The following is a 25,170-nucleotide window of genomic DNA, read 5'->3' as shown; positions in this document are numbered from 1 at the left end:
ATGTCACATGTTGGTATAGAACTTCATAGCATGTGTGTACGTGTATGTGGGTAAATTTTAATGTTCATAATATGGTGAGCTAGGTCGGACCAGTATAATTTTGTATTTGTTTCTTCTTCTGATAAATGAATGAAACCTCTACAAACTGACTTACTAGAATGGATCACCATCAGGAATAGAGCTCAGTGTTTGTACATTGCTTAGAGCATTGAGTGCGAGCTTTCTAAAGGAGGCTTTTGATCTGCAATTGATTTGTCATCTAGTCTCAGAAGAGAACATTTTAATCCCTCTTTGCCTCCCTCCACCTTTTTTGTTTGTTTGTTTTTCCATAAAGGGTGAGCCTGGTAGAAATGGAAATCCTGGTGAAGTGGGATTTGCAGGATCTCCGGTAAGTTTATACTTATCAATACAACAGTATAATAATAAACCTCAGAAAATAAAGAACACTTAAAATTACCTCGCAATTCATTGTCTACATTTGCATTAGACACTATCACCAAGATATGTTCCTTCTGTCATTGTGAAACAGGACATTTTGCCACAGTGATAATACAATTCCAATTCCCTGCTTTATATTAGGAAGTTATGAATGGCCCTCCTAGGGCCAGAGAATTATATCATAACCTGACAAGGATTCTCCCCAAACTGAGTATCACATTTTCAGATAAATCATGAGCCTGACTTATGTACATTTCACGACATCTCAACCCTGTTTATCTTCTTAAAAATCATTTTAGTTTTTAAAATTTGTATTATCCCCATGTTGAAAACAACAGCTTGAAAGAGAGTTTTATTGATTTATTTTTTATATGCTAGAAATAATAAATTGTGGGCAGGATGCTTCTTTGGCTGCTCCCCAAATGCTATTGTTGACTGAAATTCTTGATTGAGGCTCTGGGCCCCAGAATCTCATGACAAGATGCACTGATCGCCAGCTCTCCTGATCCAGCTATTTTCTTCCCCCTTGGCTCACTACAGCAAGAGGTCCCTAGCAACCAGCTCCACCAGAATTCAAGACCTGGGTCACTTGGCCACACTCAGAACCCACCTTTCTCTTTTCACTCTTTGATAGGCTCCCCCCAGGCAATGGGGAAAATTAGAAAATAAGAAGCGAGCAAAAACACTGTAACATTCCCTCTCTTAAACTTTCTCCTTGTCCAACATCCCCTAAACGGATTCAGCCTCCTACTTACTATATATCCCATAATTTCCTCCATATCACTCAATACCACTCAATACATCCAACGTAATGAATTATTCTCCATTTACTTTCTGAAAATTGATGAGGCTCAATGCAGGGATTTTTTTAGACAAATAAATGCTGATCTTTTAAGAGACTTTACAGGGCTCTGAGGATTATTTAGTTTCAAACACAAAACCAGTTCCCCAGCTCCCTGCTTTTTCTCTTTCTATCCTTTCCTCCCCCACCAGCCTGAAAAGTCAACACAGACAAAGACATGTGGTTTAGTCATTAGCACAGATGTCCACGTCAACCAGTTAAGGCTTGAACCTCCGCCCCCACTGCAGTCTTGCACATATGGCTCGGGCCCTCCATGGGGAGGAAACGCGCCCCACTGGCGTGTCACAGATGCACTCTGCGAGGGCAGTGTAACGACGTGTGATTGGGGTGTGATGACAGTCTTAGTTCAGCGGAATAAAAAAAATTTTATGAGCACTAGTACATCTGGTTTATTTTCTTGTTATATTAGAGATACGTAATCACAGAAGAATTCCTGTACAGACCACAACAACTCAAAAGTTAACTAATTATTTGAAATAACATAGCTCAGTAATTCCCCTATAGGCTTAGATGAATGTGTACTGAGTTTCTGCTCAGTATGGAGGGAAGGCGAATCTCAGTAAAGGGAAGCATTCCAGTGGAAACACAGTAAAAGGAGTTTTTGAAGTGAATGAATTCCTAGGGAGGGCTGTGTAAACAGAAGAATTAGTGGAACTTTATTTGTTCAGAGGGCATGGTTTGATGTGCCCTTCCTGTGATAACCCCCCACAAAACACCACTGAAACATTTTCCATGCAAGAGATCACAGAGGAGTTACCGCTTTGCTTTTATCCTACAGAGTTCATTTATTGAGTTATTTATTCATTCATGGGATTAACAGTAAATAAAGGCTATGATAATATAGAACAGAAGGATTTTGCCATTTCTGTAAAATTATGCTGGAACCAGAGAAGTTCATTAAGAAAGATTTAGGAAGAGCACCGTGAGTGTCTAGAATATGAAGATGATGAATGTTAAGCCATTTCTTCATTCTGTTGTTTATTCAATGCTTTTTCATTGCCCACTAAGAAGGCATAAGGCTAAGTGCCAGGGATATGCAGATTAATAATAGTAATTGGTAATAACTGATAACTGATAGCATCAATCTGTGCTATCAAGGTGCTTGATCTACAGGTAGCAGTGGTAATAGCATTCAGTTAAAACCTAATTAATGTAGGCAGTGAAAATAAGTGAATAATCAAGTCGTTGCGTCCTTATCTATTCTGAGAGAGTATGAGGGAAAAGTTTCAAGCATCTTTTCAAAATAGTTGTGCCATTTGTGTTTGATTTCTATTGTTTTTTATTTGCTATGCTTAGGGGAAGGATGCATAGAATTAGCAGAAATTAAGAAATTATTGATGCAAGGAACCAGCCCATTCTCTTCATATTACTTGACTTTCCTTTCTGTTGCCTATTTCATTTACTCGGTTTTTCAAACAATCACAAATCCACAAGCTTCTCTTGAACATTTTAGTTTAAAATAATTTCTGATCACATTTTAATATAATCTGTCTAATCATATTCTGCTGCTAATATTTAGAAGTTCAGAGAAAATAAGACATACTGGTTTGCCACAAATGCATTTATTCTTCTACCAAAAATAAAACACACTATAAAGGAAGGAATGCATAGTTTTCCTTGAGTTCTCCTGATTTTTTTGCCCTGTACTTTGACCTACTTGATTCAGACACTGAGCATGTTGCTTCAGGCTTATTTTCTTATAGTTTTTTCTTAATTACAATAAGGTGATATCATTTGAACATTTGAAAATGTCATCAGATCAATACCTGGCATTAATCCATGTCTCTGTGTAAGACATGTTTCCATTTCTAATAATGTGTTTCCCTTGCTAATTTTTGATCACCTAGATGTATTTTGACAGATAAAAATATACTGCTCCTTTTTCTTCTTAGGTTTGTTGGTGAAAAACTATGTACCAGATATATGTGGGGGGGGGGAGAACTGTATTAAGACACTTCCTACTGTTATTAATGACTCTGAAATGCTTTATCTGCTCCCCCTCTCCCACCACAGGGAGCTCGAGGATTTCCTGGGGCTCCTGGTCTTCCAGGCCTGAAGGGTCACCGAGTAAGTTCAATCCTTTGTAATCCTTTCAGGTACTATGGCTTCTTGAGTAGAGGGTCTGGGGAGCATTACCTTCAAAATCTTTACAATTCCATTTGTCAATTGTCCGTAACTGGCTGTGGTTGCAGAAATTATCTGTGTTCACCAAAATCACAAGGCTTTTTTACATTTCCTTTGAATTTCATTTGATTCTATAAACAAATATATTTTGAGTTCTCACGAAGTACTGAATACAGTGCTATAAAAGAGAAAACAGTGATAAATGACAAATGTCCCTGGCTTTCAGCTTCAGGCTAATGAGCTACAGTTAAGAAAACAGGCAATTACTACGTAGTGGAATAAGTGACTTGACCCCAGAGAGTGCAGTAGATCCCCGGAGGGGCCTCGCCAACTCAGACTTGGAAGGCTGCGGAATGCCTCTCTCTGTATAACGCAAGACAATTAATATGTAACAATTATGTGTTATGTACGTATATGGAAATTACGTATCTATCTGTCTATCTGAAAACATGATTGCTATTCACTCAGTGCATACTGGCTGGCCTCTGTTTTGAGTGCTTTAGCTGACAATTAGAATGCTTACTGCTGTACTAGTTATTAAATATTTTGAACATTACTCCTGGATGTAAACCATATTTTATAACTATATAAACTCTATAACTGTTTTCTCTAAGGCTGCCATATGGTTTTTTTTTTTATCTGTAACTCTAAATTAAATTTCTACAAAGTCACAAAAATTTAAAAGGTGAGAACGTTGCGAATTGAAAATGTTATTTAAAGAGGGAAACCCTACTTTAATTTTCTTTGAATAGACTTTTAAAAAAGATTGAGAATTTTGAAACATTTTGAGTAACTTTAAATTTGAGATCCGTTTTCGTAAGACACTTTCTGTGAGCTTATTTTTGGCTCTTCTTTTACATGTCTAAGAATCAAAAGAGCAGTGAGATACAAATTTACATTTTTCTTCCAGGGACACAAAGGTCTTGAGGGCCCTAAAGGTGAAGTTGGAGCACCTGGTTCCAAGGTAATTGTATAATATTGCAATACAGCCTCACTATAGCATTTCAGTTCTGCTTCAAGTGTCAAATTTTTTCAGAACCACCTTGAATAATTCTGAAGGAAAGAGGAGTTTTTAGAAATGAATAGTTAAGTAGATAAATGTAATTTTTCATAGATAAGTGGCAGAAGATTCAGCAAGATGCATGACATGACCTAACTTTGCCACTAAGAATAGCCACCATGGCACTGGGTTTCCACAAGTGTCAGATGGTGTTGTCTTTATATGCAGATGGCACAGTGGAGTCAAAAATAAAATACATTCTCTTTTTTAGAAGAGTGAATATACTCTAAAATACATTCACTCTTCTTTCTTCTTTAAAATATCTGAGAGGTTAGATGGTTCATTAGCCCCATTATTTAGTATCCTTTTAATTCCAGGACCTTTTGGCCATTGTTTCTTCCCTCAATTTACTTATGTTTCTAGAGGGAGAGAGAACATCCAGGCAGTGCAGAGGAAGTACCACAAAATACATATGTGGGAAAGCATTTGGCTTTAAATTTGTCATTTCTAAGCTTCCTATAAGAGATTTTAAATGATTATTACAGTCAATTTTAGCTTTGTAAAATTCTACTTGGCCTAAAATATTATCAGACATAAATAAATAATTAGTTTTTTAATTCTAATTAATGTGGCTAGGTGTGATGGTTCCATCAATCTTGCTTAAATCCCCAATTTTATTTTACACTTATTTCTGTAGGAAACTAAATTTCCATTGCATTTTGAGAAAAGGTGATATAACAGAATTTTGAGGTCCTTCATTGAAAGTATGTCTTACAAATGTTCACTTTGAAAATAAGCCTTTATAGTAACACACACATTGAACAAAATGATATGAATATCAATCTAGGCTTCTCATTTTGTAATGTGGCTTCCTTTTTGCTTTAGGGTGAAGCTGGCCCTACTGGTCCAATGGGTGCCATGGGTCCTATGGTACGTATCAGTTTAGTTCTTTGTCATGTCTTTGCTTTTTTGATTATATTAAGAGAATGTTTAAGTGGGAAAAAATAAAACAATATAGAGAACATATGATAGCTGGTGAAATAATCTTGATTATCAACTGAAAGGCAAGGACACTAAAATAATTGCCCCCTTCAAATAGGAAAATCTTCCTGCATCACATTGTTTTTCTTAACTGTTGCATGTCCTTATTCTTTTTCTGTAACCCAGGGATCAAATCAGGATTATTGTGGATTTAGGCCATTAAAGCTAGGTTAAGTGAAATCTGTTTGTGCCAGTTATATTGAATCTCAATTGGATTGAGTAGTATAATCAAAGTACCCTAGAACTCAAACAAGATGTTTCAGGAGATACTTTCTCTCTCTCTCATCTACAGGGTCCAAGAGGAATGCCAGGAGAGAGAGGGAGACTTGGGCCACAGGGTGCTCCTGTACGTATGTGTGTTTCAACTCTCTCAAATGCTTTACTGATAGGCCTTTTAAGTAAGAATAACAGTCCTGGTTGCCTACTTTTTAATTTTTTAATTATTTTTAACTTTTTATTTTGCAATAATTTTAGGTTTACAGAAAATGTCCAGAGATAGTCTAGAGAGTTCCCATGTACCCTTCACCTGCCTTCTGTTAATGTTAACATCTCACAGTACGTTTGTTGCCTACTTATTTTAATACAGAAATTAAGAAAATAATAAAGACATTTAGCAGCATGGAATATAGTCCATGAAGAATTATAGACTTTGGAATAGTCATGGCATTATAATAAAAGGTAACATTTATCAAACACTTATTATTTGCCAAGTATTCCTCTAAACATCTTTGTTTTTTGTTCATCACAATCCTAAAAGGTGAGTACTATGAATAAACCATTTTAAAGATTTGAATCTCCTGATCCAATCCCTCTGATTTATTTTAATTGTACAGGTTGAGAAATACTCTTGCCCGTGTACCTTGAACCTTGGTGGGAAGCGTATTCTATTAATTCTCTTCGCAGCTCCCTGAAGGTCAGGCTGTACTAGCTGATATTTCAAACTTGCAACTCATTACATCTCACCCACTTTTCCTTTGACAGTTACGGACTGCCACCTGTCCCCTTTTATTCTGATATCCTATCATCCCCACTAGAATTAGGAGTCCCAGGTTTATAGCGCCCCCTGCTTTTACCCCACAGAAGACAATCACCCTGGAGCTTCTCGGTGGTACCAAAGTCAGGGCCTTGGTTCAGGAGAAGTGAGACCCTCTCACTAGCTATTCTTTATCACTTTGATAAGCAGCATGTCCTCTGGAAATGCAGAGGATACTATAGAATACAGTTATCTGTTGCCTTATGCAGCCTTACAGAGTATATCCAGTCTACTTTTCTGTGCTTTCTTCTGCTATCTGCCAAGGCAGTTGTGCCATTTCTACCTCACTTAATGTGGGCCATTGCTCTTGCCAAATTTCCAAGAACCAATTCCCTGTTAACACCATCCCCAGAGTGTTAAGTATGTGTTGTTACGGGAGAGTGCTTCTGTATCATTAAAATTCTCCAACTTTATATCCTGTCCCTCTCCATCCAGTACCTTCAGGACCTAGTCCTACACATTCTTTCTTGGATCTTGCCTCAACATGTTGTATGAGCCATGTAGCTTGTTTGGTGTATGGTCATCACTGCAGAATGCCAAGAGAAATCCACACACCATCTGTCACCAACTGGCCAGTAACGAACCCAGCTTAAAAATTCCATTTTAGATCCTGCTTTCTCATACTACCTCCAGCACAAATGGTATACGGGTCAGTTTTCCTAGGAAACAGCCTCAAAGCAGAGACTTGTATGCAGGAAACTTTTTAGGGAGTACTCTCAGGAATACACTTATGAAGAAATTTATAAAATAAGCAGGGTTTGTCACAGGGAGAAATTAAACTATGTTACAGTTGCAGCGGAGACCTCTGTCTCCACGAGTCTTCAGTTCCATGGAAACGATGGCTCTAGGATGGCTCTTCAGACTTGCTTCTAATGGGGGCTAATCCTTTGTACCACTGCATTGACCAGGGAAGGGCATCACCTTGGAAGAGCCAGCTTTTTTCAGCTGAGAGCAGTTTATGGGGAGGGTTTCAACCGTGAGCTGTCCAGAGGAGGCAGAATGATTATTTCTGTGCTGAAAGGGGATCTGGGTGACACCCACAGCCTTCAATACTATTTAGTTTCCTTTGTGTGTGTGTGCACATGCGTGAGCTCATGTGCTTTAGTGTTTTGTTTTATAAAGAGTGCTTTCTGTCTCTGAGTTACTCTGGTTATTACAAAGACCAAGGTGATCAAAATTTCATTGTCTTTGAGCTCTTTTGATAGAAGGTGATATATTCAAGTGAAAAGAATCATTTTAATCTGTTTTATATTTTCAATCTTGATTTTTCTTTCTTATTGCTATATAGATAGACGTGTTTATTGCTACCTTACTCATGTTGTATAAATGTGTATTTTTATTGCCTCCTAACCTAGTTAAAGTTGTTGTCAGTTAACCTTCATATTTATTCTCCAATCTTTAATATGGAAATTTTTATAAAATAAATGAATTGTGAGCAATTAGTGTAGAAAAGTCAATCTTATCCTGGCTTGTTGCTTTTTCTCCTAATTAGGGACAACGAGGTGCACATGGCATGCCTGGAAAACCTGGGCCAATGGTGAGCATATTACTTTCATATTCATTTGTTCATTTACTGCTTTATTCTTCCATTTGTACATTCATTAACATTTACAAAGCACCTACTGTGTCCCAGACACTTGGAATAAAAAGACAATAAACACACAGTACTTATCTTTGAAAATCCGCCTCTCAAAGAAGAGAGCTATATCAATTACTATCGTTGCATACTGCTATTGCTCCTGCTATAATAGAGCAAGCCGCCTGACATGTGGGAACCTACCTGTGCTTACACAAGTAGTGAGACAAAGACGTCAAAAAAGACTTACAGAGGAACAACTTTTAAGCCGTCTTGAAAGCGTATATAAAAAGAATGTAGCATGGTCCATAGGATGGCTAGATGAAAGCCACCATGAATGCAGGGAAATACTGGGAGGGTAAATCGGATTTGAAATTATTTGCCCTTAAGATATTTTCTCCCTTGTTACTCAAAAAGGAAACAACCTATAGGAGGAAAAAGAAATATTGTTTAAAAGGGCTTTTATTAATGCAAAATTGATGGAATTAAAATACAGTCCTCAAAGAATAATCAGGGTCACCTAAAATGAAATTCCTCTTACACTCATTTCCTTTAAATCTAGCTTTTAAATCAATGGTGTAGACTCTATTCATGCCTTTCCAAATGTAATATAGTGACACGTATTCACTTTTTATTAGCCAGAAAAAAAAAATCACTGTAAGATAGCCAGATGATTCTTAAGCATTATTTTTACAAAGTGAAGCCCTAGATTTTGGTACAATGCATAACTTTCTAAAAATTACCTTTATTACTTGGTTAACACAAAGAAAGTAATCTCTCAAGAAGCAATTGTTTGGAACAATTTGTAAATTGGTTTGTGTCTGACTTAATCTTATAGGCCACATCTAGGAAATCCTATTAATACCACTGGACATGTTTTTTAGCACTATTTTATATCAGTGTTGGAAGGTTCTTATAATAAAACTATATTATTATCTTTGTGATTTTTAAAGTACTAAGTGGATTATTCTTGTGTGTCAAAATACAGAATGTGGTCAAACAATAAAAGATGACTTAATTTCATATTGATTAAAGTACATGTTTGATCACTTTTCTGTTTTGTTTTAATAGGGTCCTCTTGGGATACCTGGCTCTGCTGGTTTTCCAGGAAATCCTGGAATGAAGGTAAGATGTTAATATATTTAGCTCTTGGTGACATCAGTTACTGAATTACATGAATCCCAAAGTAAAGAATGTCATTCCATTAATCGAAGAGTGTGGAAGTTGCCCTTACCTAAGGAAAGAGCCTAGAGTATTCTCAATGTCCATTATGCTAGGGAGAAAAGAAGAAAGTGAAAAAATGATGTTACTATATAACAAGTAATTAAAAGAAGATTACTTACAATCATACAATTGTAATATCAGAGAATCTGTTGCATTAGGACTCTAATGCCAGACAATTTTAACAGCTGCAAGGACTAAGAGTTTAATCTGAACTGGAACTCTGTTCTTGGATACAGTGCCTGGTAGTAATAAATAGCAGAATGTTCCAAACAACAGAGCATTTAAACGAATCGGAGGTGGTCAAAAGGCTGTTCTCCCACTCAGTATCGGCCTTCACTTCTAGCCTGCTCCTTCCTCCCCTCCCCACCCCGCAATTTACACAATCATGAAAGTCTCAAGCAGGGAGGCTGTTTGGCTCTCCAGTGGGAATGGATGAAAGTATTCTGCTGGGATGATTTACATTTGTGGTGAGGCACAGTTTGTTCTTTCTCTCAATACTTTGGATGATAAGTTCAAGGATTATAGTAGGAGGTTATTAAGATTAGATTAGCCAAATTAGTGAATAAATTCAGAACACTACTTTCAAATTTTGAACAACACAATACATTTGATTATTCTCACACCCAGTTTTTCTTTGGCAGTAGTTTCCTTCATCTTCAATAAAGGATTTGCTTACAAGATTCTGCTGTACAAAAATGCGTGGCCAGTCACCTCACCCCTCTAAATCTTGTTTTCTCATGGAATTTTGTTGATGATTAAGTGAGATAATCTATGCAAACCTTTAGCTTAGTGACTGAGGCAGAAGATACCCTCAATGTAGGTCCATGTACTCAAATTGGATTTGAACTTCAAAACAAACAAACAGAAAGTCGGTAGTTGACCTTTTAAATACTCCTGAGATATGGGAGTCGTTAAGTCAAGTTATTCTTCAGGCGCTCTCTAATACTGACTTTAAATTCTGTGCCACAGGGATGTGACTGCTTTAAAATGCTGCCCTAAGTCTGTTCACTACCCAGCGCTTCTCTCATTGAGAGCTCACTGTGAACTCAGCCAAGTAGGACCTTCTTTGGTTCCCCTCTGTATCTGACCTGCTCCCTGAGGTCCTGAGTCTGCTGCCACTGACTCTGACCTTGGAGAACCCAACCTCACTATATACCTTAATCAAAATATGCAAAACCCCTTACCTCTTTCTGTGAGACTCTCCACCCCCAAACTGAGCTCTGGCTGAAGAATTAAAGAAAGAATACTCACAATGCCTATGACTAGGACTGAGCAGGAAGTGGTTTCTGCCCCTACTGCAGTATCTGGTTAAGATTTTGCTGGCGATCATAGTTTATACCGTGGTTCACTCTGGATCCTCCCCTCTCCTCCTGGGTTGTTCTAGCTAGCCTTTGGCTCCTGAAAACAGCTTAATAAAGCTTCTCTCAGAAACCGTTTCACTGTCCTGCCTCCGCCCCCAACATAAAGACCACCACCCTGAGTGTTTGTTTTCCGCCCAAATTCTGCTATACCGCACCCTTCCGTGGTCTCTGGCTCTCCGAATGAAGAATAAACTTTCACATGTAGCTCTTTGTATTTTAGTGGAGGGTCATAGAGACTCAATAGAAATTTTATATCTTTTATTAATGCTAATAAGCCCCCTAGGCTTAAGAGGTTTAGTCCTAAAATTCTAGGTCCAAGTCCCTCTAGGATTAGGTTTATATTAGGTACCTAATATGTTAGGTAAAATACAGAAACCCAGTTAAGTTCGAATTTCAGGTCATTAAGAATACATTCTTAGTGTAACTGTGCTCCACGTATTGTATGGGACAGACTTATACTGAAATCACTTGCTATTTACCTGGAGGACAGTTTGTTGTTGTTGTTGTTGTTGTTGATGATGATGGAGGTACTGGGGATTGAACCCGAGACCTCGTAGATGCTAAGCAGGTTCTCTACCACTGAGCTATACCCTCCCAACCTGTTGTGTATCTGAATTAAAACTTAACCAGGCATACGTATTTTTATTTACTGTCTGGACCCCTATCTTGGGTTGAAACAAGGGTAGCTGTCCGGTGACCTTGACTACTTTGCTCTGCCCTAAATGCTGTGGGCATCGTCATGCCCGGAGGACTGGGAAAGTGAGCCCACTCCTTAAGCCAGGTTAGGCACACCCCTCTTGTAATCCTCTTTGTGCTCTTGACCCCTTTAAATGTTTGAGTGTAAAATGTGAAACTCCAAATAAGCAATCAGCTTTGAACCACACCACATTTATATTTTTCTAGAATTAATATTTCCTTTGTACCCCTTTAGGGAGAAGCAGGTCCCACTGGGGCACGAGGCCCTGAAGGTCCTCAGGGCCAAAGAGGTGAAACTGGGCCACCAGGTCCCATGGGCTCTCAAGGTCTTCCTGTAAGTTCCTAGTATATTAAAAACTATCACTGAAAGCTGTTCATGTTTTATAACATTAGAACAAAGACAATCTATTTGAATACATTCTCTTTGAATTCTGAATGAGTGTTTATAACACGTGAACAAACCACATTTCCCTTATCCCTTTCCTCTGCAGATTTTATCTATTTTCTAGAAAAAGGAATTAGTCATAAAAATGATTTTTATGATATAATGGTGTATGATTTCTTTTTCTTTTTTCTTTTTTTGTAATTTTCTGCCTTCTTTTGGAAGATGGGTGGACATCTAAATACCACCCTAGACATGACTTAATATTTCATAAACTTTTCATGTATCTTTTAGGGTGCAGTGGGAACTGACGGTACACCTGGTGCTAAAGGCCCAACGGTGAGTAACTAACTGCATTTATGCCACAAGAAGCTCAAAGGGACACAATCCTTTGGACGTTGACCATAGACTTCTCCCTAGGTCTCTGCTCATCGTGTTACTCTTGCATTCTGATAGGGCTCTCCGGGGACATCTGGTCCTCCTGGCTTAGCAGGACCCCCTGGATCTCCAGGACCTCAGGGTAGCACTGGACCTCCAGGAATCCGAGGCCAACCGGTAATGTCCTTTAAAACAATTACCATCCATTAGTGTAATACAACTAAGATCGCCAAGAGAAATAACATATAATGAGATACAGTGAAACATAGATAATGTGACTTATCTGAATCAGGCAAATGAAGATAGGAATTTTTGTGAAGTGGAAGCCAAATGTTAGTGTACAATTTAGACATTTAAACTCAAAAATTATTGCATTGTGTTGTTTTAATATTCTGTTATTTAAAATAAGGTCATAACTTCATGATCCATCTCATAGAATTTTTATGAATAGTTGAATAAAAAACATTATGAAAATATTTCACAAGCCAGTATGGGGAAATGTGGAGGCTTCCTGGGGATTTATAATGACTATTTGGCTAAAAATGGGTTTAACAGCTGTTTCCTTGAGATTTATTCTTGAAGAGTGATTTTAACATATTGTTCATATTGAATGAGTTTCTGTATTTTGTAGGAATTATTTATTGGTAAAAATATTATGGTTAGTCCTTAAGAAATAAGCACATTGAGAAGTTGTGCTTATGTATCTTTTAGTTTGATATATAAAAATTAGAATTTTCTTTCTAGTACTACTTAAAACAAATATTTTGGATTCTGTTCCAAGTAATTTGGTTATGCTGATAAACCCTTTTAAAATGCTGGTAACAGATTTATTAAAACATGAGTGCGGCTGATAGTTCACATTTGATTTTATCATGTTCTCGGTTTAGCAATCTAGTTCCCACAAACTGAAGTACAAATAGTATTATAAAGACATATACCCAGACCCTAGAGTATTCAAATACCCTATTTGAAGTCATCAAATTTCAATAAATAGAACCTAAATATAAAATTATTTTGATTCTGGGTGAACAAATCTATTTCCTAAAACAGACCCTAAATACATTTATCTACTGAAGTTGTCATTGTTAGTTCTAATTTTTATTATCAAATTGGAATAATAACTGAATAATTCCAATTATCCTAGTATGCATGACTGAAAACAAGATTTTAAAAATAAATCTCTTGAAAACTTCTGTAAAATAAACAAATTGCTACCTAACTATCTGGGTTTTATAAAATTTCATACACATTCTATGAGATTTGCAGAAGTTAAAAAAAAAGGTTTTACTGCTGATTTGCTAAAGCCTCAGCTGCAGAAACTTTTCAAGTCTCATTCACTATAATAATTAAAGCAGGTTGGACTGGCTAAACATCCTGGTTCTTACAGCTAACCAATGTTTTTGTTTTAGGGTGATCCAGGAGTTCCAGGTTTCAAAGGAGAAGCTGGCCCAAAAGGGGAACCCGTAAGGTTTTATTTATTTTAAATGATAAGAAAAACAGGAATATTATCCAGAAGTGTGAGCCCAAAATACTCAAGTATTTAAAATAATGACAATAAGAATTACTATACCTTTGGATGGAAATAGTTTATTTAATGTAGTTTAAAATTTGTGACTGGCTTCCCTGAATGAATCTTTTTACCGTAACTTGGTGAAGAGCTCTTTATGGTAACTGTCCTTCTGTTTTCAACAGGGGCCACATGGCATTCAGGGTCCAATAGGCCCACCTGGTGAAGAAGGCAAAAGAGGTCCCCGAGGTGATCCAGGAACAGTTGGTCCTCCAGGCCCAGTGGGAGAAAGGGTAAAATTTGATTAATAAAATAAGTTCTTATAGTTGTGGGATAATCGCGTGAGTAACTTTTCAGATAGTGAGACCAACTAGAGCAGTTAAGAGAAATGCTAGCAGGTGCACTGCACAGTTCAGAGTGGCTCTCTGTGGATTCAAGGAGCCAGCTGTCTCATCATTGTTCATTCATTCATTCAGCTAACCCTGACTGAACAACTATGCTATGCCAATTTGATATACAGTGCTTGAGGAGCATCAGTGAACAAGAATGCTCTGGCCCCTGCCTTCAGGTGGGGGCTAGTAAACAGTAGTTTAGTGGGGTGGTGAACAATAAACAAGCCAACGGGTAAACACAGACATTATTGCACATTTTAATAAGTGTCATACACACTTAAGGAATACATAGCAGGGCGATGTGGGAGAGAGTGACCATGAATATATGACAGTGGTGTGCCGTTCAGTGAGGTGGTTAGGCACTAAGATTCTCTGAGAAGAGAGTGTCTCACTAAGACCTGAGGATGAAGACAAGCCAGCAAGAAAACTTGAAAGACCATTTTCAGGAGCGGAAACAGTAAATGCAAAGCCAGGAGGCCAGAAAGGGCTTGGTGATATTAATGATCAGAAGAGCTTGCTGTGACTGGAGTATAATGAAACAGATCTTAATGGCAGAACAACATCACCTTACTTTTGTGTAGAATCGCAGAGAATGCAAAGGGCTTCTCATGGAAGGCAGTACTAATGCATGCCATCACTGACATTTTGGTTGTGGTAGATGGGGCTGTTCCTTTGCTTCTCATATTGATGTATCAGTTTTTCTCTATGTTTAGTTTTACAGTGAATTGTTAGATTATTTCCTGACTTGAATGATTTTTGACTCAGTACTTAATGTGTTTTTCAAAATTTAAAATTTCTGTAGAGTCAGGTTATTTTTTTCTTGTACATATCTATTGCCACATCGCTTATCACAGCTCCTAAAACCATATAATACTAAAAATAAAAATTACCACTCATTGCATATTACAAAAAAGCCACAATAATTAAGAATTGCATTTTGATAATTTGTAGGGTGCTCCTGGCAATCGTGGTTTTCCGGGCTCTGATGGTTTACCTGGACCAAAGGTGAGGTTATCCCATCAAGGTTGACACTCATGTGGATGGTGCTGCAAAAGCTGTCATTGCCCAGCATGGTGATCTAGCTTTGGCTCACGTGGGTCCAGATCTAGAAAAGAGTTGGACACAGATGTCACCCCTGATGCCAAATCCCTCTTGCACAGTTCCTTCATTTTAGAGGTCTAGGGGAGAAGGATGATGGTTGTAGGTGTGCAGAAGTTTGTTTTCAAACTTTCCAGACACGTTCTGAGAAGAACAGGCATAGATCTTTCCTTTAGCTGATATATATTTTTTCCTTTATCTAGAAATTTAGACTCTTTCAAAATTCAGGTTTTTTCCCAAATCTAAATTATTAAAGTGAGATTCTAAGCACAGCTTTCATTAGTTAATGATGAAAAACCACTATGTGACAAGGGCTCTAAATTAGAACAAAATGTGATGTGACATTGTTTCCAAAGAAGGTTTTGTAACTACTTTGACAAACTATTTTATGTTATGCTAGTGGTTTGATTTGTAAAACAGGAATTTTTAGATATGCTTGCTTTTATTTCCATGTACTCCTTTTTTCTGACATGTCCTGCTTTGCTTTGGAACAGGGGGCTCAAGGAGAGAGGGGTCCTGTAGGTTCTTCAGGACCTAAAGGAGGTCAGGGGGATCCGGGACGTCCAGGTGAACCTGGGCTTCCAGGTGCTCGGGTAAGAACACAGCAGTTTTTTGCTACAACCCAGGACAAATGCTCCTGAGCATTCATTGAAGGTGTCTTGTTCTTGTTGTTGTTTTTAATAACTTGCTTTTACAACCTGGAACATTTCTTTGTTTTTATGGGTTTGAACTGATTCATTACTTTTTAAATACTGTTTTGTTATTTTTATCATTATAGAAAACACAGTAACTCCTAGTTTCCCTTTTTCAAAGGCATGTGTATTAATATTTTTACCACTTGACATGAAAAAAAATCCTTTTTGTCAATTTTTATAATTTTTCTTGACTTGCTGGTAAACAACTTCTTTGACTTTTGACAAAGAGAATTCCTGATAAATTTCATTTTAACAAACTGTCACTTGAAAATTCGTTTGAACCATAGAATTACCCTTATATTCAGTTTTCCACAATGCTCCTTAGAGAGAAAAGGATTACACAAAAAGTTGCATGGAAAGATACATTTAGTTCAACATAAGTTCTTTAGCTTGAACCCAGTGTTAGATGTATGAGTAAAAGTTTCCAATAGCCCTTTCTCCTCCTATGTGAGAAACAGGCATTAGGTTCATCTTCGCTTCTATACTCTTCCCTAGACACCTGATGAAGGTGGAGTGCCAGCTGAATGAGCCATCAACATTGCTTTTAGTAAAAATGACCCCTGATTGTAGACTACATTTGGACTTGGAAGACTGTGAATGAATTATAAAAACCTGGTAGGAGGCATAGCTTTGCAATTCCTGAGTTTGCAGGGACTTGTACTGGGCATTCACCTTGCTAGGACAGGTGTATTATGTCCGAGGTGCTGTTACAAATACTTGTTACTTAAGATTTCAAACCAGGGTGGCTCCAGTACCCACCGTGTGCACTCATTCCTCACATCTGGCCTCCCGTTGTGGGAGGCTTAGAGGCTGCCTCCGGAGGCTGTGCTGTGAGGACTCCTCCCAGTGAAGAGTCCCACCTGTGATGCCCCATTGGTGTGCTGTATTGTTTGCCCTGTATTCTTCTGAAGCCAGGTTGGGTGAGGCCCATGATGATCCTGTGAGTTTGTCTAGAGGAGCCTGAAAATGGGCATTGCAAAGTGGAACTGGATCTTTTTAATGCAATGCTATTTTTACTCTTTAGAATCTTTCCTTCAATTGCAGGTCAGCACCAAATTGACAATTGCTTTTAATTTTTAGGGTCTGACAGGAAATCCTGGTGTTCAAGGTCCTGAAGGAAAACTTGGACCTTTGGTAAGTTATCTGAACAAAAGACCACCATCATAAATGTTTCTCAATAGACATACAACTTAAATGGTCCAATACGTATTGAAGGTTAATGGTTTTGATCATGGGGATGCTGATCGTGTTTACATGTTTAAAATGCACCCTCCCCTTCTGGAAGCAAATACTAGGGATCAGATGAGTATTTTCAAATTGACCAAAAATTGATCACATTTTTATTAAAATGAATGTTTGAGATTGTATTGCTTCTCTGACATCAGTGAAAAAGTTGAAATGTGTTTATTAATATTGGGGGAATTTATCTATTAGCAACATTCTCATTTCTTGATGTCCTTCTAATTTTACACATTAAAGAGATAAATAGGTATCAATTTTGACAGCTTATATATTTTGGGTCCTTCTCTTATGCTGCAAATGTGAAATAGAAGTCCTATGTTTTCACTACCACAAACAAAAGAAGAAAGCTTTCCACTATTAATATGAGAGTATAAGGAGACAGAAAGATGAGGCTTGTGCGTAGAATGAGAATAAAATTTCTGTTCTAAATACTCAAATGCCTCAGCTGTTTGTTTTAAAATACTCAACTGTTCTGATTCACTAAAATAAAAATGTAGCAAAATTTTGAACTTAGATAACTTTTATAGTAAGCAAAGACAAGTGACAATATGGGTGATGTGATATTTGGAGAGAACTTACATAAAATTTACATGGCTTCTGTCAATTTTGTAGGGTGCTCCGGGGGAGGACGGCAGGCCAGGTCCCCCAGGCTCCATCGGAATCCGAGGGCAGCCTGGCAGTATGGGGCTTCCAGGCCCCAAAGGTAGCAGCGTGAGTATAGCGTATAATGTTTGCATCTCATCATAATCCTCACTTGGAATAGGCGGATTTATAGCAAATTGTTTGAAATTTTAACTAGTTGGTATTGATTCCTTTAGGGTGACCCTGGGAAACCGGGAGAAGCAGGAAATGCTGGTGTTCCTGGGCAGAGGGTAATTATTCATTTTCTGCTAAAGAAAAAAAAAAAAGTATGAAATTATCCAAATTCTCATGGTCTCACCTCATAAATGATCTCTCTGTGATGCTAGGGAGCTCCTGGAAAAGATGGTGAAGTTGGTCCTTCTGGTCCTGTAGGCCCCCCGGTATGTAATTTTTAGCGAGAATATATTGACATAGCGTTTTTCAGTGATGTTTGTCCAAGACTTTACTTATGAGTAAGTTTCAGGGGGAAGTGGATATGAAAGTACAAGATGGAAGAATTTCAGTTATATCATTTCTTCTGATTCCTGTGCTGGCATCTTCTGCCTTTTTAAATAGAATGATTGATCTTTTCATTTTAAACTTCTATGAAATGCTGATGGCAAAAGCTACCTCATCATCTCTGTGTGTCACAGTTGGAAATATATCAGCTGAAGAAAATAGTATCTGACATATAGTTTATACTGTATTTTATTTAAAATATGTAAATACTGAATTATACCTACCCTTTCTAATAACTTGTCTTACAGAAATTTATTTAAGCTTCTTTTTTTTCTTTTTTGGAGGGACTGAAAAGGAATAATACTTATCCTTTGAGGTATTATTTTCATCCTAGGATTTTAAAATTGTGTTGATCAGAAATATTTTGGCATATTTACTTGTTTTGGAATGAAGCAATTTAAATGTCATTCTAAAATGCTAGCTTTGCTTTCTTTAGTTATTCTAGTTTTGAAGGTTTGATTAATAATTTTTATGACACTAAGAAATAAACTGCAATGGAACTATTAACCTTTTCGATTAGGTTTTACATATGAAACTAGTGAACTTTTCCATGTCCAATTTATCCAATTTCCCTCCAAATTTTACAGTTGGCTCCAGACACTTTATGTTTTGATAAAAAATAGACACATGTCATCAGTCTCTTGGCTGGCATTAGAAGATAATTTTTCACCAACAGGGGCTTCAAATGATACCATTTGGTGACTTTTAGTACTAGTTTTTTATCTGGCTAAAGTGAAAAACTTGTGATTGGAAGGAATACAGAGAAATATAAATACAGGAAGCAGGCATAAGTATCTGGCTCTTGCTGTTCATGCTTTTCTTTCCTTCATGACTTAGGGTCTTGCTGGGGAGAGAGGAGAACAGGGCCCCCCAGGACCCACTGGCTTTCAGGTATGCACTGACTCAGCCTTCTTCCCCTAACCAAAATGCTTGTTATAATAGGACATGGCTGAATGATGTGAAATCCTACAATTTTCAAAGAAGTCATTCCTCTTTTAGTAAGTAGGATTTATATTTGGACAAAATCAGACATTTTTGTTCAAAGAGAAGGAACAGACTTCCTCTGAAAAACTGATCAAAACCCAAACCTATTAACAAGTTAAAAATCATAAAATATTCTTGACATCTCAGTAGGGTTTATTTAGCTATATTAAGGTTAATTTTATCAACACAATGTCTAAAATTGTTTGTTGAGTAGACTTTCATGATTTATGTAAATATATTGGAATGGTAGAGGTAGATTATTTAATAGCATGAATAATCATGATTTAGGGAAAAAAAACCTTTCAGGACTGACTTTCAGCATTTATTCTAGCAGCCTAAAATATTGTTCTCAGAGCCATTAAAAACTCTACAAATATGAAGAACCTACTGTTGTATTCTTATCTCTTTTTTACAAATTGCTTTGCAAATGAAAATCTAAACCTAAGAACGACTAGCTGCTGTGTTATGTTAAAAGATGTAGGTTCCTCATTTTGTTTTGCTTAACTTGGATTGAAACAATATCTTTTGCTTGAAAGTACAGTCAGGAACTACATGAATTGTAAAAGGTGAACTGTTAACACTGGTGGCCTATTAATTTTTCACAGAGTCACAATTTTATTTTCTTACTCTTGTTTTAGGGGCTTCCTGGTCCTCCAGGGCCTCCTGGGGAAGGTGGAAAGCCAGGTGACCAGGTAAATTTTTAAATAATAAGAATAGTGGTACTAAAAATGGCCGGCTTATAATATCACTTGTTATGTGTGAGGTTCTGTTCTGCTTTGCTCTACGTTTATTATATCTCTTAATCCTAAAACAACTCTATGTACTGTGTACTATTATTATGCCCATTTTACAGATGAGGAAAATGAGGCACACAGATGTTAAGTAATTTTTCCAAAGTCATAATGCTGATATGATTTGAACCCAGATCATATGCTTATAAGACTTGTTCTTAATCACTAAATATATCTTACTATAACTATAGAATTTTACTCAAAGCTTCATAAATGGTTATGAACAGAAACTTACCATTTTATTTCTATCATTTTACCAGCCCATAGGTTTATTTATTTTTCTTTGAGTGTTTTATTCATTCATTTAACTATTCAACAGATATTTGCTGAGCACTCTATGCTAAACTTTGCTAAGCCTTGGCCTTAAACAATTAAACAAGGTGGACATGGCCTTTCCCTTGTATTATATTCGAATAGGAGACAGAGAGTAGAAAGGCAGTTACAAGAGTAGCATGTACCAAATGCTGTGCTAGGGAGGTGCTGTGTGTGTGGAGACCTGGAAGATGTGCCTAATTCAGACTCTGGAGTTCAGGAAAAGTTTCCTGCACAAAGTAGTGTCTTTTGTGAGATCTGAAGGATGAATGATAGTAAACGAGGAGGAGGGAAGGTGAAGAAATGCTCCAAGAAAGGGCAACATGAAGTGCAAAGGCTTGCTGATCAAATTCAAGCACTAAAAAGATCTGCAAGTCAGGAATGAGGGGCACAACTTGAGGAGGGTGAAGATGAGCTGGAGGGCAGCAGGGGCCTGGTTCTGGAAAGTCCGTAATTTGAGTCTAATTTGTTCTTTGTTATAAGAGTAATGGGAAGCTAATGAGGGATTTTAAGTAGAAAGTAATACTATTAGATTTGGGTTTTAGGACGATCACGCTGCAATGAAGACAGTACATTTCAAGGGAGAAGACTGGAGGCCTGCTTCATACAGTTATTATCTTTATCAAACAGAAGTTTTAATTAATCAAGTTTCCCTTAATTAAGAACAAACTTTTAACGAAGTCATGACTGCACTGTTTGAACCCACAATTCCTAGTAGAATTTTGTTCATATTATACATTCAACAAATATTTACTAAAGTAAATTGAATTGGTTCTGTTTAAAAGATCAGTACTTCATTGCTTTTCATTTTACTTCTCTCTTTTAAAAGTTTTTCACGTTCCACTATGAAATAAAGGCCTTTTTTTCTTATGTTTTATTGTCACTAAAAAGACTAATGCGCTATCTTTGTGAGATAATATTTTGCATGCATTCATTGCCAAAAATCAATCTTTCAGTACAATAAAAAGATTTTTTGGAAAAGTATTTCTATGCAATGTATGTGATATCTCCTCATTTATAAAGGTGTATATACTTTTTTTCTTCAGTATTATAGGCTTAGTCTTCTAATAGTATGTTAAAAGAAATTAGGTATGTGATCTGGAAGTATTTCTAATAAATACCTAAAATTTAGCTGAAAGTTTTTCACTTAAAAAAATGTATTTTCTAGGGCGTTCCTGGAGATCCGGGAGCAGTTGGTCCTTTAGGACCTAGAGTAAGTATTTTCTTCTTCATGATTAACTTTGTTTCCATTGGCTTCAGTTTCAAAAAGCATCTTTTGTCTTAAACTGGGCTTTATTTTAAGCATTAAAATTCTTCTCCTTGAGGAAAATCAATCTTATGAGAAATGTTTTGTGCTGTGAAACTGGCATATCCTTACTTCAAGTTTATTTCTTATCACTAAATTAGAAAATTGAGTCTTAATAATTGCTCATTATTAAATTATTCCCCAGTAGAAGCCATTTTTCAGATTTCCAGAAACATTTTTAACCCATTTTCAGATCAAGCAGTGAGACTGTTTGACATTCATATATTGTGCTAGGGAGAACGAGGAAATCCGGGGGAAAGAGGCGAGCCAGGAATCACTGGACTTCCCGGTGAGAAAGGAATGGCTGGAGGACACGGTCCTGATGGTCCAAAAGTAAGTATGGTAGTGGGCGTGGGATTTTAAAATATCCTATGATGACTGCCCAATAAACACATGATGGTACTAGAGTGTATTTCTCTTGTTTTTGCAAAATATTTGATTATATAATTTCTTCTTTAAAAAATATTTAATAAGCAACTACTTGGCTTTTCTTTGGCACTGAAAAGTCAGTTAAAAAGGAGTCCTTTCTGTGATGGGATTTATGATCTAGTACACAAAGTAGTGATACATTCTTATATACAAACGTATTTCTAATATTTATTTATACAAATTTTATTAATGAGTTGTGTTAATAAGCAAAGGCAAGAAAAAGAAATTGAATAATTTATTAGGAGGTATTCCTAATCATATGCTCCATTTTCCTTAAGTTTCCACAGTTCTGCTTACTAAATATATAAAAGTATGCATTTTTAAAATCTAAAAGTGCAATATATTATAAGGCAAAAATCATTTCCTGCATTAGATCCCTTATCATCCTCAAGGGCCAGAGTGAATGGAGAAGATCTGCTTCAATTTAATTGTTGAATGAGCCTGAAAACCAGCTTAGTATCATGAATTCTTTAGAGAAAGAATGGAATGTCTCCTTTTTTTTTTTTATTAGAATTCTTATGATGTTGCCGGAAAAAGAAAAGAAAAAGGCAATTCTATCATTTTTATTTGAATTGGTACCCAATTTCCCCAAAGAGAAAAGCTGAAAACATAAACCAATAATCAAAGCAGCAAGATCTAATTTTTTTTAAAAAATGAACTTGGAGACAATTTTCCCAAATGAAAAATACAAGCACTAGGTTGAACCATGTGAAATTGCTGAGATTCTGTGATTTTTGACCTGCCGAAACAGGAATTCCATGTGGTTCAACCTTATTATATAGGTGAGCTCACTTACTGTTGGTTCATTGCAGGGCAGCCCAGGACCAACTGGGACCCCCGGAGATACAGGCCCACCGGGTCTTCAAGGTATGCCGGGAGAAAGAGGCATTGCAGGAACTCCCGGCCCCAAGGGTGACAGAGTAAGTTTGGTTCTTTAGTTCATCCATTTAGACTTTCTACTGCTAGTGATTTCTTGGGCAGACTTTTACTGCTACCATCCTGAGTCACAAGTCATTCATCCATTCATTCTTTCAATAAATAAGTATTGATAAAATATACAGCCCCAGGCATTGTTCTAGGCTCAAGGGGATACATCTATGAACATAAAAGATAAGACCCTGCTCTCCTGAAGCTTCCACGCCAGTGTAGGAAAAAGACGATTAAATGAATAAGTGGTGTTTTGTGTGTTTTCCCAGGGTGGCATAGGAGAGAAAGGCGCGGAGGGCACAGCTGGAAATGATGGAGCCAGAGTAAGTGAAATCATTCCTTTCAGCAGCTCGCCTTGGACTCCGTATCATCATTATCATATGAATTTGCCTGAACTTTCCAAAATAAGGTTCCTGTTTCCATGGTGGTCTCATTATTGAGAATGAAATAAGACACATTTTTATTGTGCCCATGAGGTTGGTGCTTTAAGTGGTGGGGCCCTCTTTATCATCTTTTCATTTTATATGCCATGTTTATTTGTATTAAAATGCTGATCTAATGAGTCATCTTAGACCTCATTCCAGTGCAGGCAAGTAGAGTTTTACAGAACAGCCAAAGGTCTGATAAACGTTTCTCAATACCCCGATGTTAGGGATGAGAAAATTACTGCATGATGAGTCATCACTGATGCTTTCATCCATGAAGAGGCTGAGTAAGTGACATGCAAGGCAGGATGGTAGACCCCGAAGCATTGTTTAATGTCATGTCAGAAACTGATGTTTAACAAGCTTTATGTCCTCAAAAATAGAATGTATTTGCAATTCTAAGGATAATCAGACAATCAGACTGATAGCATATTTTCATATATAAATGATTACCTCAGGTAAGAGCAGGTGGTTACGGTTGCTCACACATTCAGCATTTCCTGGAAATAGTTCCTAATATTTGATAAACAGTGTCTGTTTCAGGATGACATGGTTTGCTCTTAGCTGTCATGCTACGCCCTGACAATAGTAGTCATACTATTCAAAAAGAGATAACACTGAGCTCTGTTAATATTTTAATTCTGCCCATTGAGTCACTGTTAATACATTGATTGTATTAACTTTTGATTAAAAAAAGAAAGTGAATTATAGAAAAGTTTTAGTCTTAGTGTTAAGTATCCCTTTTTTCTTTTTCTAAAAGCTAATTAAAGGTGAAACAGTTTAGCACATTTTGAACATTAAATGTCTCTTGCCTTTTAATTAAATCTAATATTTGATTTAATATTTCAAAAACAGTAAGTAAACCTGGCTTGTTGTTTGCATTTTACATCATAGTTGGCCTAGAGTGCATCGTAAGTAGTGAAGTACCGTTTGAAGGAGTGGTGCAGTGGCAGTTTATTTTACAGGGAAATTTGAAATACATCTGTCATTCCTTTGAACTACTTTGAAGATGCAGTGTAATAGGATCAAGACTTAAGTAATGACTGCTTTATTTTTTGTGAGGGCAGTATGTTGTTTTAGGGAAGAAGCAGAGCAGAGCATTTGCTGAAATCCCACAGTAAAGGGAAAAATAATGTTTTCTCTGTATGAAAAAAGTCTGAATTTAATGAACTCATCTTTGGATTTAATCAAATTCTTTAAGGAAGGATCTTAGGTAAATGATTGGCAGAATATTGTTTCATTATCGATCCAGAGAGTAGAAGATCACAGTTTTCTCATGTCCTTGTCAAAAATATAAAAGTAAAAAGTCATTTTGTTCCTCAAGTTTCTTCAGTAATATATAAAAGACAAACGAGTATCTGGGCTGCTTATGAAGAGGGAATACACAGATTTCAGAGAGCAGACTTGTTTTAGAAGGGACTCCAGTATAGTGCAGCACTTTAAAGATTGTGACCACGTGTCAAGAAAAGGCCACGTGGTAGCCCCTACACTCTGAGCTGAAGATCGCTGGCAACTTCAGTGTAGCTGGGTAGAGCCACTCCTTTTCATCTCAGGAGAAATGCAGAAAACCGCATTCCACACACATTTCATAGCACAATTTCACTTTTAAAAATAGAGTGATATTTCACTGGTATAAGAATATAGTATTCTATACAAAAGAAGAAAAGCCTCCTTTCAGTTGATAGTCACATTTCAAATAGATATTAGCAAATTAAACAGGCTAAGAAACAGAAACATTGGAGGATAGCCCTAGTGTAGTACTTATGTTTGAAGACACAGTTACATATGGATGAGTTGCATTGGGTGA

The 25,170-nt window shown here is 36.9% G+C and overlaps 1 protein-coding gene across 1 annotated transcript in view; it reads left to right on the top strand.

Moving 5' to 3' along the window:
• The window catches only part of COL5A2 (collagen type V alpha 2 chain), a 127,898-nt gene that overhangs the window by 80,682 nt on the left and 22,046 nt on the right, over window positions 1-25,170 (top strand). The window contains 24 exon segments of the mRNA XM_032479901.1: window positions 335-388; window positions 3,314-3,367; window positions 4,335-4,388; window positions 5,310-5,354; window positions 5,758-5,811; window positions 7,991-8,035; window positions 9,146-9,199; window positions 11,591-11,689; window positions 12,032-12,076; window positions 12,194-12,292; window positions 13,525-13,578; window positions 13,808-13,915; window positions 14,966-15,019; window positions 15,607-15,705; window positions 16,888-16,941; window positions 17,662-17,760; window positions 17,868-17,921; window positions 18,018-18,071; window positions 19,027-19,080; window positions 19,812-19,865; window positions 21,445-21,489; window positions 21,817-21,915; window positions 22,824-22,931; window positions 23,208-23,261. Coding sequence (XP_032335792.1) covers window positions 335-388; window positions 3,314-3,367; window positions 4,335-4,388; window positions 5,310-5,354; window positions 5,758-5,811; window positions 7,991-8,035; window positions 9,146-9,199; window positions 11,591-11,689; window positions 12,032-12,076; window positions 12,194-12,292; window positions 13,525-13,578; window positions 13,808-13,915; window positions 14,966-15,019; window positions 15,607-15,705; window positions 16,888-16,941; window positions 17,662-17,760; window positions 17,868-17,921; window positions 18,018-18,071; window positions 19,027-19,080; window positions 19,812-19,865; window positions 21,445-21,489; window positions 21,817-21,915; window positions 22,824-22,931; window positions 23,208-23,261 — 1,593 coding nt within the window.

Source organism: Camelus ferus, chromosome 5 (assembly GCF_009834535.1).
Source record: "Camelus ferus isolate YT-003-E chromosome 5, BCGSAC_Cfer_1.0, whole genome shotgun sequence".
Classification (NCBI taxonomy): Eukaryota; Metazoa; Chordata; class Mammalia; order Artiodactyla; family Camelidae; genus Camelus; species Camelus ferus.
This window is presented reverse-complemented; position numbering and strand designations above follow the sequence as displayed.